The following is a 13,106-nucleotide window of genomic DNA, read 5'->3' as shown; positions in this document are numbered from 1 at the left end:
GGTCATCAACGCGCTGGCTGGTGTAGAGAGGAGACGGGGGCATGCCTGCTGGACAGAAACGGTCCTTACCCTCTGGTGGGGTCCAGGGCCAGCGACCTCGGGTTGTCCAGATCCCTCCACACAAGGACCTGCCGGAACTGCCCGTCCAGCCGGGCCACTTCGATCCTGTTGGTCCCGGTGTCCGCCCAATAGAGGTTCTTGCCCATCCAGTCGACGGCCATGCCTTCCGGGTAGTCGAGGCCAAACTCGATCACGTGCTCCACGGAGCTCCCGTTCATGAAGGCTCGGCTGATGGTCTGGGAGCAGGTGAGGAGGAAAGGGACAGCGGTTAGAAACCAGAGCTTTTGCAGATGTCTCCTGGAGCAACTACTGATCACATTTGGGACCAAATCACCAACATTTGAGTTTTTATTCTTTTTATTTCTTTTATATTTTACTTTAATTTTTTCCCAACATTTGAGTTTTTGAAGGAACATCTGAAAAGCAGCAAAATACAACCTTTTTAGAAGAAACAATTTGGTGATAAATATAAAATATATACTTCATTTAAAAATATGTAAAAATATTTTATATAATAGTATATAATTATAAAAAATATATCATTATATATAAGCTACATTATATATATGTATCATGACCCTTCAAAATAGTTGTAACCTTAAAAAAAAAAAATCACTGTATCCTTTCACCCAGTAATCTTCCTCCTGAAACTTTATCCATAGGAATGAAAACACAAAAGAGGCTTTACCCACAGAGATACTTGTCACTGTGGTATCATTTCGAGTCGGAAAAAACTGGAAGAACATTTAAAATAAGGGAACGGTTAAATATGATAAGGAATATATGTGCACTGGAATATTTTACACACTTAAAGAATTACGTTAAAGAGTTTGTAACAGGCTGATAAAATACCTGTTATAATGTGATGTGAAAAAAACCAGGATACAGAATTCTACGTAGCGTATGATTGTGATTATGAGAAATACTAACACAGGGAAAAACTCAAAGGAAATACATGAAAATGACATCAGTGGCTGACTTGGGATGATGGGGATGTGGGTGTTTTTATTTTCTTCTTTATACTTTTCCGTATAATATACTTTTCTCTCTTTCTACAATGAACCCTGTGACTTTTAAAATCAGAAAAATCTTCAAGAGCCATGTAATACCAACAGTAGAATAAAAGATAGGTGATTAAACTGTTTGAGTTGCCCAGTGCTTTAGAACAGGGGTCAGCAGACCTTTTCTGTAAATATTTCAGGTGTCACAGGACATTTGGATCTGTCACAACCTAGTGGCACAAAAGCAGGTGCAGACGATCTATGAGCAAATGGGCACCAGTGTGACCCAATAAAACTTTATTAACAAAAACACGGAGGCCAGCCCACAGACCAGTATGCCAAACCCTGCTTTAGAAGATGAAAGAGGCTTTCCTGTATTCATCCAGGATGTTTATGTTAGCACCCGGAACAAAGAAAGAGCTTGCTAAGTAAGTGGGCACGCGTGAGGGAGTGGGTGGGGTGAATCGAAAAATACATGGACACACAATCACTCTAGAAATGGCCACCTGTGTGTCCACTGGACCTGCTCATTGTAATAATTCGTGCTTATTTATTAACACAGGTTCACTAATGGTCTACTGGTGTGAATCGAGTTACAGTAAATATTACAGTTCTTTTATTTTTTAAATTTTTAAAAATTTATTTATTTTTTTGGCAGCACTGTGTAGCTTGTGGGATCTTAGTTCTCTGACCAAGGATCGAACCTGTGCCCCCTGCAGTGGAAGTGCACAGTCTTAACCACTGGACAGCCAGGGAATTCCCTATAAAAAAATTCCCTTAAAAAAAAAAAAAAACCCAAACTTTTTCTACAAGGGAATACTACTCAGCCATAAAAAAGAATGAAATGTTGCCATCTGCAACAACATGGATGGACTGGGAGGGTATTATGCTAAGCGCAATAATTCAGACAGAGAAAAACAAATACTGTACAACATCACTTATATGTGCAACCTAAAAAATACAACAGACTAGTGAATGTAACAAAAAAGAAGCAGATTCACAGATATAGTGGTTACCAGTGGGGAGAAGGAAGGGGGAGGGGCAACGTCACGGTAGGAGAGTAAGAGGTACAAGCTATTAGGTATAAAATAAGCTACAAGGATATATTGTACAACACGGGGAATGTAGCCAGTATTTTATAATAACTATAAATGGAGTATAACCTTTAAAAATTGTGACTCGCTCTACTGTGCACCTGTAACTTACACTGTACAGCAACTAAACTTCAATTTTAACAAACCATTAAAAGAACAAGGGACTTCCCTGGTGGCGCAGTGGATGGGACTCCATGTTCCCAATGCAGGGAGCCCGGGTTCGATCTCTGGTTGGGGAACTAGATCCCACATGCATGCCGCAACTAGGAGTTTGCATGCCACAACTAAGGAGACTGTGTGCTGCAACCAAAGAGCCCATGTGCCACAACTGGGGAGCCCGTGAGCTGTAGCTGAGGCGCCCGCCTGCCGCAACTAAGACCCCACACAACCAAATAAATAAATAAATAAATAAATAATTTTTTTTTTTTTTTTAAATAAAGGAAGAAAACCTTTTTTCAGCCTCTGAGGCGATACCATCGCCGGGTAGGTATTCACGGGAAAGGTGCACGGGGAGGACGCTCAGCCGCCGTACCTTCAGGCTGACGTCAGTCCAGTAGATGTGATGGTTGGACACGTCAAAGTCCAGAGCGGAGGCCTCCTTGACGCCCGTGAGCGGGATGGCCACGTCGTTGTTATTGGTGTCCAGGGAGATCCTGTGGATGGCGGCCCGGCTGGTGAACACGAGGAAGGCCTCGGGGACGATGCAGGTCTTCATGTCACTCAGAAGCTCCAGGCCGATGGGGCAGCCGCACTTGGCGGCGCGGGGCGTGAAGAAGCACAGGTGGCTGCAGCCCCCATTCCTGTCCGCACACGGGTTGGTCCCTGGACGGAAAGACACAGGCTCGAGACGCCAGAGGCCCAGCAAAGAGGGGGTGGGCGCTGGCTCCACGGTTGTACAAGGCTTCATTTCTGCCAGACGTCACACAGGGACAGCAGGTGGGTGGATGGAAACCCAGGGCCTCCCCAGGCACGGGGAAGGCACGTAACAACGGCTGGCTCTGGGCCCAGGGCAACCCCGCACTTGGACTCCTCCAGCCTCACGGCGACCCGGGGACAACCGCACCCCCTGCTCCCCTGACCCCGCCGGGCCCGGACTCCCCGCCTGCTGACCGGACCGCAGCCCGAGACGCCACCCAGACAGCTCTTCCTCCCAGTTCCCGGCACTCTCGGGGCCCTTGAACTCAGATGCACCCGGGACGGCCAAAGGCGCCGCTTTCTTACTGTAGCGCAGACTGTACTTAGCATTCATGTAGTTTTGGCCAGGCCGTTAGTCCCGCTCATCTGCTGCAGTGCTGTTAAAACTGGCTTTAATTTAGTGTTAAGTATTTCAGCTAGAAAAAGAATCCTCTCCCCCATCTTTCCCAGTAAATCGCTACATGAGAGAGAGAGAGAGAAAGAGGAAGGGAGGGGTCCAATTTCTCAACTTTAAATCACACCCCATGGATGTATCATTTTCCTTTTCTCTAGGGTTTTATTCTTTGCTTTTCAGACACTCACTAACCGGTGGACCTCACGTCCCACAGTGGATGATGAACGTGTTTTCACAGGCGGCTGGTAAACTCAGTGTGTTGACCCCAACGCCCTGTCTCAGGAGTGCAGGCTGTGACTAAAGGCCTCTCCCGGAGACCAAGATGCACCAGATCCCCCCAGGGTCTCTGCCCACGGCCTCACCTCCAGGCCTTTGCTCAGCTGTCCCTTCTGCTGGGCAAACCCTGACCCCCACCTGCTCCCTAAATTCCAACCTCAAATGCCCTCCCACATATTTTAAAGCCAGGCATCCCTCTAACACCTCAACTGTAGTCACCAGCCTGGCAGCAGAGCTAACTAAGGGGTGTCTCCCCCCACTAGACCTAAGGGCAAGCTCTGGGGCCTCTCTGGTCCTCCCTCCCTCCAGCAAAGGCTTGCTGAGTGTCTCTGATGTGTAGGTGCAGTACTAGGTGCCAGGCCCCGGCTGGGGACAGGGTCCCTGCCGCCACAGAGCCCACAGTCCCGTCCCCCCATCTGTCCTCCCACCACAGCTGGACACCACTGTCCCCAGTGTAGCCTGTCGACCTGCACTGGGAATCATATTCATAAGGAGACAAATCCTTGTGTTAAGGGAGCTGCCTGCAGATCTTGGCTTTCAGATAAAAGGTGTGTGCTTGAGGGTCCAGCCTGTCACACTGGACAACAATCACAGCCCAGCCCAGCCATGAGGTCAAGGCAGACCCGGGCATGAGTCCTGAGCTCGGCCACCCATCAGCTACACGGCTTGGCCACCCATCAGCTACACGGCTTGGCCACCCTCTCCCCAGCGCGAACAGGGCCACATCGTAATTCGCGTAGAGGGCTGCTCGGGGCACTAAGGCACTTCGCCACGGCCTGGCACGCAGCAGGCGCTCCGCAAGTGTCAGCCATCGTGAGAACAATGATTGCCAGCAGTGCCCGGTCACCATGCCTGGTCGATACCCCAGCCCCATGCCACTGTTCCTGGACCAATACTCTCACCATCTCCTGTGCTGTCCCGCCCCAGAGTGGTGCCCCAGCCGGGCACTTACAGCCCCAGCTTTGGCCTCCAACTGGGCTGCCTGTGGGCCAAAAGGGCAGCCACGAGCCTGTGGCATGGCTGACCCGCGGCCGGAGGCTGACCCGACTCACCAACGGCCTTGGCCACATTCACGGCCTTGAGCCCCATCAGGTCGGGCAGCTGGTCGATGATGACGTCCCGGCTCGCCTTGACCTTGTGCACGCGCTCGATGCTGCGCCGCTGCCAGTCGGTCCAGTAGATGAAGTCCCCCAGCAACGTGAACCCGAAAATGTGTGGGAGCTTGTCCTCCAGGAGCGTCCGCCTCTTTGTCCCGTCGATGTTGATCACCTGCAGGATGGCAGACGTAGGGCTGAACCAGCCTCGGGCCTGAACTGCCTGGAACAGGACGGGTCCCAGCAGTGTCCGCACCTGGCGAGGCCACCTAACGAAGCCACCGCTCACTGGGGTAGCTGGGTGAGTGATGTTTTCAGTGATGGGGCCATTCAGGGGCTCTTCCCCACTGCCTCCCCTACCTGGGGTTGGATGCTGGGCTGAGAGGGGCAGGCAAGACAAATAGGTGTCCTCTCTCTCATCACTGCTGATCGACTAGCAGTAGCTGCCTGGTATACCAAGGAGTGGGTCTCCGACCCAGGATGGGCTCATTGATTGGTAATGTCTGCCAAGATGTAGAACGGGGAGGCACCAGTTCACACCCTTGACGCGGAGCTCAGTTCCAAAAGGCTGGACAGCCAAGGTACTGCAAGCCCTGGGCAAAGCCTCCCACTTGTCTGTGGACTAATTTCTTGCTCGGTCAGCACCAGGTGAACTCTGAGGACACTTCTGGGTCTAAGTCAGCCTACAGCTTTAACATGCTTTCCAACACCAGACACACTAGTGGCTGTTTACCCCGAGATGTAAAAGCTAAATCTTTTTCTTGAAGAGTCAGCGCTGATTAAAAGCATCAACCACAAAAGCCACAGAGGAGAGAAATACTGTCAAACAAAAAAAACGCCTTAACCAACTGAAACACAACAAACAGCATAAGATGTGTTTGTGATGACAGATGACCCTGTAGGAGCTGAGGTGAAAAAGAAGATAAAAACGTAACATGCAAACTCTCAGGCTCTCAAGCCAGGATGAAAGAGACGCGATGAATTAAAGGCGAGTCTCAACAGGCGTCCTGCAGCCAGATTATATTTCCAGCTCATCAGAAAGGCTACAAACCTTCGGTTTTGCAGGTGGCAAACACATAAGACAGCTCGGGGGTGTGCTGCGCAGAAAAGACTTTGGTCCTCTGTTGTTGGACAGCACAGGACAAAACTGCTGGCTCCACCAGGAGTGGCAGGCAGCTCTGGGCCCTGCAGCCAAGTCCCTCTGCATCCCACATGGACCTCAACCTCTCCACCTGTAACTGAGGGTAGCAGCTAAAGTCACCCTGGAGGGACTTCCCTGGTGGCCCAGCGGTTAAGACTTCACGTTCCCAACGCAGGGGGCCTGGGTTTGATCCCTGGTCAGGGAACTAGATCCTACATGCCTCAGCTAAGAGCCCACAAGCCACAACTAAAGATCCTGCATGCTGCCACGAAGATTCCGCATGTTGCGACTAAGACCCAGTGCAGCCAGATAAATAAATAAATATTTAAAAATAAATAAAGTCACCCTGGGAACTTAACCAAAGAACAGTGGCTGGGCCCCAACCTGGGGCAATTACACCAAAACTGGAAGGCCAGGTATGAGTCCTGAAAGCAGCTCCCCACAGGTGGCTCCAACGAGCAGCCCAGATGAGAATGGTACCGGATGGTACCATGTCCCGTACCATGAGCTGGAGTGTAGACCTTGGGCTGTAGGATCTCCATGCGGAGCTCCGGGCACCACGCCTGGCCCACTGGTTAGCCATAGAGGGCAGGTGATAGATTAATGCTCCAAACTGGTCCAGGGTGCTGGTTCCGGCTTCGGCCCCACAAGAGGAAGGCACATAAAGGCGGTGAACACACGCTTTGCACAGAACTCAGACCTGGGGACGGGTCTCGCCTGGGATCACCGCCGAGGAGGTGCACATCAAGAGAAAAGAGTGTCTCTAAGAACACACAGCCCATAAGAGGCAGGGCTCAAACCCCTGCTCCTTCCTTGACACAAAATAACCAGGGCTGGGCGCCGGGGGCGGGCAGAATGGTAGATGTAGGACATGATCGCTATAAAGAAAACATCCACATCTGGAAAATAAAGACTCCACCTTTTATACGAAGAGATTTTTCTCATCCTTCTCTATGTCCATATTTTCTTTATTTCCTTTAACAACTCAATTCCAGACATAAATAAGTGCATGTTCTATTAACTGAGGGGAGGAATTACATGTTCCCCAGCTTAGGAAGGATGAAAGTGAGCCCGCAGAGGACACGGGGCCAGACGGTGGGGCAGGGAGACAGCTGCTGGCCTGCAGCAATCCCTCCCCGCACCTCTGTCCCCAGCCCCCCACCCCACCCTCTGGTTGCCCAGAACAAAGTGAGGAGGCAGTGAGCTGCTCCCCCGGGGCCGGGCTGGCGGCACCCGCCTCAAGGACAGAACCTTGGCTCTGGGCTGGCAGGGCCTCCTTCTGCCTCGGAAGCCCCTCCCTCACCCCATCCCACTTTGAACGATTATAGCAGACCCCATGAAACACCTCTCAGGCCCTCCAACTTGGAAGGACGTCAAGACTCTAACACTTGAGAAAAATAAATGATGCCAAAGCGGCCTTTTTACAGCAGCTTTCAACACACCTTGACCAAATCCAACATATCTGTAAAAGTAACTCTGCTGGACCAGGCCTTTCCCAAATCCCGGAGCAGACAAGTAGGACCTGTGTACAGGGAACACACGTGTCAACCGCCCACCCCGTCCCAGGCTCCCTCTGGGGCCAACTCGGAGGCCTCCACCTTTCCTGGGCCCTGAGCAGAGCCCAGAAAGAACAGAATCGAATCTGGGCCACCTGATAACATGGGAGCCGGGAGGGAGCACAGGAGGCGGACTGCTGGGGACAGGGGCTGGCAAGCTGCTTCTGAAAAGGATCGTAAATACCTTCAGCTTTGAGGCCATAAGGTCCCTGTCGCAGGGAAGCAGCCACCGAGGGTGCCTAAAACAAGCGCGAGTGTGTTCCAATAAAACATTATTTGTGCAAACAACAAAAATTAAAAACAAAAAAATTGGAAGTTCATATAATTTTCACATGTCACAAGATACCATTCTTTTGATTGTTTTCAATCACTTAAAAGTGTAGGGAATTCCCTGGCGATCCAGTGGTTAGGACTCTGCGCTTTCACTGCCAAGGGCCTGGGTTCAATCCCTGGTCAGGGAACTAAGATCCCACATGCTGTGCAGTGCGACCAAAAAAAAAAAAAAAAAAAGAAGAAAAAAGAAAGAAAGAAAGTGTAAAAACCACTGTGTGTTTGAAAGTGGCACAAAAATAGTCATTCTGGCCTCCAGTCCATAGGTTTCAACCCCTGCTCAAGAAGTTCTCCTGCCCTTGATTTTCAGGAGAGGAAACTAGATGCCTCCAGGAAGTTATGTCAAAATGGTCAAGCCAGATGCCGAAGGCACCCGAGCGCCAGCCAGCCTTGCTCTCCGACCTCTCGGCCTCTGCCCTCCTGTGCTCGGCTGACTCCACACACCAAGCCCAGGTCTGGAGTGGGGGAGAGGCAGGGCAAGCAGAGCACACATCCATCCCCTGGCCAGCTCATTACACGACCCGCAGATCAACAGCTGCGCAGAAGGGTGGGCAGACCCCAGAGAAGCCCACCCTCAGCTGTACTCCAAGAGGCAGAACCCACAGCTGCGGGGTCTGCACGGCCACCCACAAAACAGGAGACCCCCAAAAGTCACCTGAGGTGCAATTTCCTTACACCGAATCCTCTGTTTCCAATGACTTGGCCCTGCAAAGAGGTGCGAGCCCAAGACCAACCCTTCGAAAGCACACATTTAAAGAAAAAGGGTTCTGCTCTCTGATGGGACAATTATACTCAAGACACAGAGCCCCAAATTAAAACTGCTCTGGTTACTTTGTTTCACGTAACAGAAAAGATCTTACGCACCCGCACAGCTTGTGGCCCCGCTGCCCGGAAGCCCTGCACCCTTCTTCCCGGGGGCTCATGGACCCGGACACACAGCCAATCTGTCACTCCTGCAATGAGTGTTTATTCTGTTCGTGCTGGAAGTCGCCTCCATCGACGCAGGAAATGTGAGGAACAGGGGGACGGATGTATTTTTAACTTCTCAGGCTGTGATTCATCCTCGGCCCGCCTGTCCCACCGGGTGTGTCACTCCCCACCGGGTACCCCCCACGAATGCCCACCCTGACAGTGGACGGCCACCAGCAGATGTCAGCCGCAAGGGACACAACCTCCCCATGGCCCTGGCCGAGTAAGACATCGGGGGGCTGCGGAGAGCCCACGTGACCCCCGGGGCCTCCAGCGAGTACAAGGCAGGCCACACACAGGTGACACTTCCTGCCCCAGAGACGGGCCAAACAGCCTGGACTGTGGGTCGACCTGCGAAACTTCGGCTTCTTCCATCCTCGGGTCGGGGAAACAGCTGGGGAGGAAGCTTTAGAAAGACAGCTCGAGTCCACCAAGGGCAAGGCCCGACCTTGCTCTTACCAAGTAATGGCTAAAACCGCCATCCAGGGACCTGCCTGACCACTGTGTGAGCACAAGGGTGTTTAAACGCTTTGCCTATTTCAGGATTAATAATGGGCACCATTCCTCCCTCTACTCCAGAAACAGAAGGAGCTAGACAGGGCATACACAAGTCAGTGAGAGGAGAAAGCAGGGCTTCAGAACCAACGTGGCTGGAGAAGCAGCTAGGGTGCTGTCAGGGGAGCTTGAGCGGCCCGCACCCCTGCCCGCCCCCTGGGCCCTCTAGAACACTGACCCCACCAGGGCATGGGTCTGTCCTGTGCTGCTTTTCCAGCATGAGGTGACATTCAGTGAATGCTGCAGGATGAACGGATGCTTGCCCAGGGGTGGGGAGGGGAAGTGAGGGACAGAGAGAGCGGGGGAAGGACTAAGAGGGAGAGGTCGCTTCTGACGCGGACCCGGTGTGTCCCGACTCCCTGCCAGGGGATCAGCACAGAGACCCCAATTCAAGCTCAGAGAGCTCCCACCTGCTTTGGGAGACAGGGCCGCTCACAAACAAGTGAAAAGATGATGATGATGACGATTCCATAGCTAAGTAGAGAGCACAAGCCCTGGATAGATCTGGAAGGCCTTACGGCTTCGGGCCGGGAGAGGCAGCCTCCAGGCAGGAACCAGGATGTTGCTGTTTTGGAAAGGAAGACCCTACACCGTGTGGCCAAGTGCGTGGAGGAGGTGAGCTGCCCCCATACGTGAGACCACGGCGTGTGGGTGACTCAGGCTTCCGAGGGAGAGGGCCGGGGGCAGCTGGACACGTGGGCTCAGGAAAGAGCTCTGGATGGAAGAATCTGCTTGGGAGAGGACCCACGCTGGGCTGTCATGGGGCCGGCACCCGCCAAGAAGCATGGTCAGAGGGACAGGAGGGAAGTGCAGGGCCCGAGGGGCCATCAGTTAGAGACAGAGGAGGGAGACAGTGAGTCCGAGTTCCTTTTACCAATAAAGTTGAATCTTGTGGCACAAGGCCGAAGAGCTGTGGCAGGTCGGAGGAGGAGAGGACCAGCTCTTGGGTTGGGAGCCTAGCTGGGCAGGGAGGGAGAGGGGGAAACATGCAAGCAAAGGGTGAGAGGCTGGGTCCTGAGGATGCGGCTGGAGCCACGGGAAAGGCTGAGCACCTGTGGGCAGGAACCTCTAACCCCAAGGGCTCTAGCCTCAGGAAGAGGCTTAAGGAGGCATCCCAGGGAACCCCCAGCCCAAGAGGGTGGGAAAGGAGGGAGCAGAGGTAGCTCTGTGGATGTGGAAAGAGGCGGGGGCTGCACCCATGTCCACCCCACACGGCTCCAACCTGCGTATGTCGGGACCGCCCTGGCGGTCCATCCCCCGTCCCTGAGGATGGGGAGGGGACCTCAGGGCTGCCTCCCAGAGTGAGCCAGCCCCAGGCCCACCCCCACCCCCAGACGGGGAGCCACCCCGAGCTAATCCCCCAAGGGGCTGCCGACCCGAGGCTGGCCTGAACCCGCTGTCCAGGGTGCCGTCGCAGGCAAGGCGGCAGGAGGCCCACCTCTAGGGCGGCGCGGCCCTGCCCGCAGTCTGGACCCCGTCGCACAAATCCATCTACGCGCCGGGACCGCCATCCAGAGGAAGCCCCACTTTGTGGACTCGGCCTCCAGACCTTTGCTCTCCTCCCAGCTCGTCGGGGGACCAGCCACAGCTGCCCTGTGAAGTCCTTTTCGGGACGGGCGGGCGGAACGGGAACCCGACTGATGCCTCTTCAAAGGGAAGCCGGCAGACTCCGTGTGGAGCTCCTCCCTGCCGACGCCTGCGCTCGGAGCCAGGCCACGCGCATGACCACGCGGGACGGAACCCCTTCTCCCATCCAAGGCAACCCGGCAAGATATGCCCAAGAAACACGCTCAGGCTCCCCGGCATCTGTCTCAGGCATAACGTCTTAGAGATATGACCACTGCTGGAAGCGTGTCCCGTCGCTGTGCTGACCTGGGAAGGCCCTCACCCGACCGTCCCCCCCGGTCTGGAGTCCGGCCGCGTCCTCAGAAAAGGAGACACGGCCCCTCGCTCTCGGCTGTCCCCCCAAAGCCCTTGGAATCCACCATGACCCCAGCCGGGGCTTCTGCACCTGGGCTGGTGGCCTGATCCCAAGGTTCACGTAACATGTACCAGAGGAGCATCTGCTGAGCGTATTTACCAAGGTGACCCGGCACCCGGAGCAGAGCTGACGCCCAGCGGGTGTTCAGCAGCAAATCCTGAGGCCCGGGAGTGGGGGGAGGGTGTCCACAGCAGGAACACATGGGCAAGTCCCCAGACATGCTCGGGCCACCTCCAAGAAGCTCACCCTGGGGGCATTTCACCACTGAAAAGAATGCCCAAAGGGTCTGCCCTGGGCCCCAGGCTCGACTCCAAGAAGCTGCCGTGACCTGAATGTGCCTACGATTCATCGGGGCGCTTCCCTCCCCTGGAGTTCACACGGAGAACCACCTCTATGTCCGTCCATGTCAGTGGCTTCCCTAGGGCAGGGGCGGAGGGAGAGTCCAGCACTAACCCCGAAGCTGGGGTCAGCCCTGGACGTGCGGGCAGGCGGCCTAGGTCAGCGTTCCCAAAGTGTGTGCCACCGGAGCCACAGCACGGAAAGAAAGGGGACTGTAGATCGTGTAGTCTGAGAACACTTATGCAGTTTAGTCCCCCGTGGGAGGTTTGCTTATTAAAGTGTATTAAAGGCTCCAAAAAGTAGTGAGGCAGGAAAGTCACTGCACGTTTCCCAAGTTTGTTGGATTAAAGAATCCCAAACACTTCCAATTCTTCTGTCTCTCTTTTGGGGTCTCCTGGTGATTAGCTCCAAATCAACAGGTGATATACACTTGTGGCGCATGTTCCCGGTTTGTCCGTACCAGCCAAAGCGTACTCTGCCGGCAATATCTTTGTCTCTTATGCCCCTCCCCTCCCCCATCCTCCTGCTACCATGATGTCAGCATTTAGGGCCTCTGTTGGTTACCCTTGAAGCTCTAACATGCTCCTCCCTTCCCCACCTGTCCGCTCCTAACTTTGGTCCACCCTACTGTCCATACCCACAGCAGATAATGTTTATATTGCATACAGTAGCCTGATGCTTCGGGCTCCATCTGTGGATTGACTCTGAAAGCAGAAAATCAAAAAGCATCTTCTTGCTGCATGACCCTGAGCAGGTTACTGTCCCCTGGGCCTCAGTGCCTCATCCACACACATGGGGACGATGCCACATGCCTCAAAATACTATTGTGGGACAGGCACGTGGAAAGATGCTCAGCATCACTCGTCATCAGGAAAATGCAAGTCAAAACCACCAGACACCACAGCACACCCGTGGGGATGGCCATAATAACAGGAAAATTTTACAAGTGTCAGTGAGGATATGTTGACATCAGAACACTCGCACACTGCTAGTGAGAATGTAAAATGGTGCAGACTGTGGAAGACAGACTGATGGCTCCTCGGTCAGTTAAAGATAAACCTAGTATACGCCCCGGCAATTCCACTCCTAGGTACGTGCCCCAAAGAATTAGAAACAGATGCTCAAATAAAAACTTGTACACAAATGCTCGTAACAGTATTATTCACAATCCCCAACAGGTGGAAACAACCCACACATCCACCAACAGATGAATGGAAGAACAAAATGTGGTCTCTCCATACAATGGATTATTTGGCCATAAGAAGGAATGAAGTACTGACACATGCTACCACATGGATAAACCCTGCAAACGTTCTGCTGCGTGAGGCCAGACACAAAAGACCGCTGATCGTATGATTCCACTCGCATGTCCAGAACATACGGAAGGTATGTAGCTGAGCT

The 13,106-nt window shown here is 53.3% G+C and overlaps 1 protein-coding gene across 4 annotated transcripts in view; it reads right to left on the bottom strand.

The window, feature by feature from the left end:
* The window catches only part of LRP5 (LDL receptor related protein 5), a 109,572-nt gene that overhangs the window by 34,460 nt on the left and 62,006 nt on the right, over window positions 1-13,106 (bottom strand). For all 4 annotated transcript variants that reach the window (XM_059069274.2, XM_059069275.2, XM_067037732.1 and 1 more), the window contains exons 8-10: window positions 4,793-5,009; window positions 2,688-2,977; window positions 70-296 (exon numbers count right to left, since the gene is read on the bottom strand). In XM_059069274.2, coding sequence (XP_058925257.1) covers window positions 70-296; window positions 2,688-2,977; window positions 4,793-5,009 — 734 coding nt within the window. The remainder of the gene's footprint in view (window positions 1-69; window positions 297-2,687; window positions 2,978-4,792; window positions 5,010-13,106) is intronic.

This window comes from Kogia breviceps, chromosome 7 (assembly GCF_026419965.1).
Source record: "Kogia breviceps isolate mKogBre1 chromosome 7, mKogBre1 haplotype 1, whole genome shotgun sequence".
In the NCBI taxonomy this organism is placed as follows: Eukaryota; Metazoa; Chordata; class Mammalia; order Artiodactyla; family Physeteridae; genus Kogia; species Kogia breviceps.
This window is presented reverse-complemented; position numbering and strand designations above follow the sequence as displayed.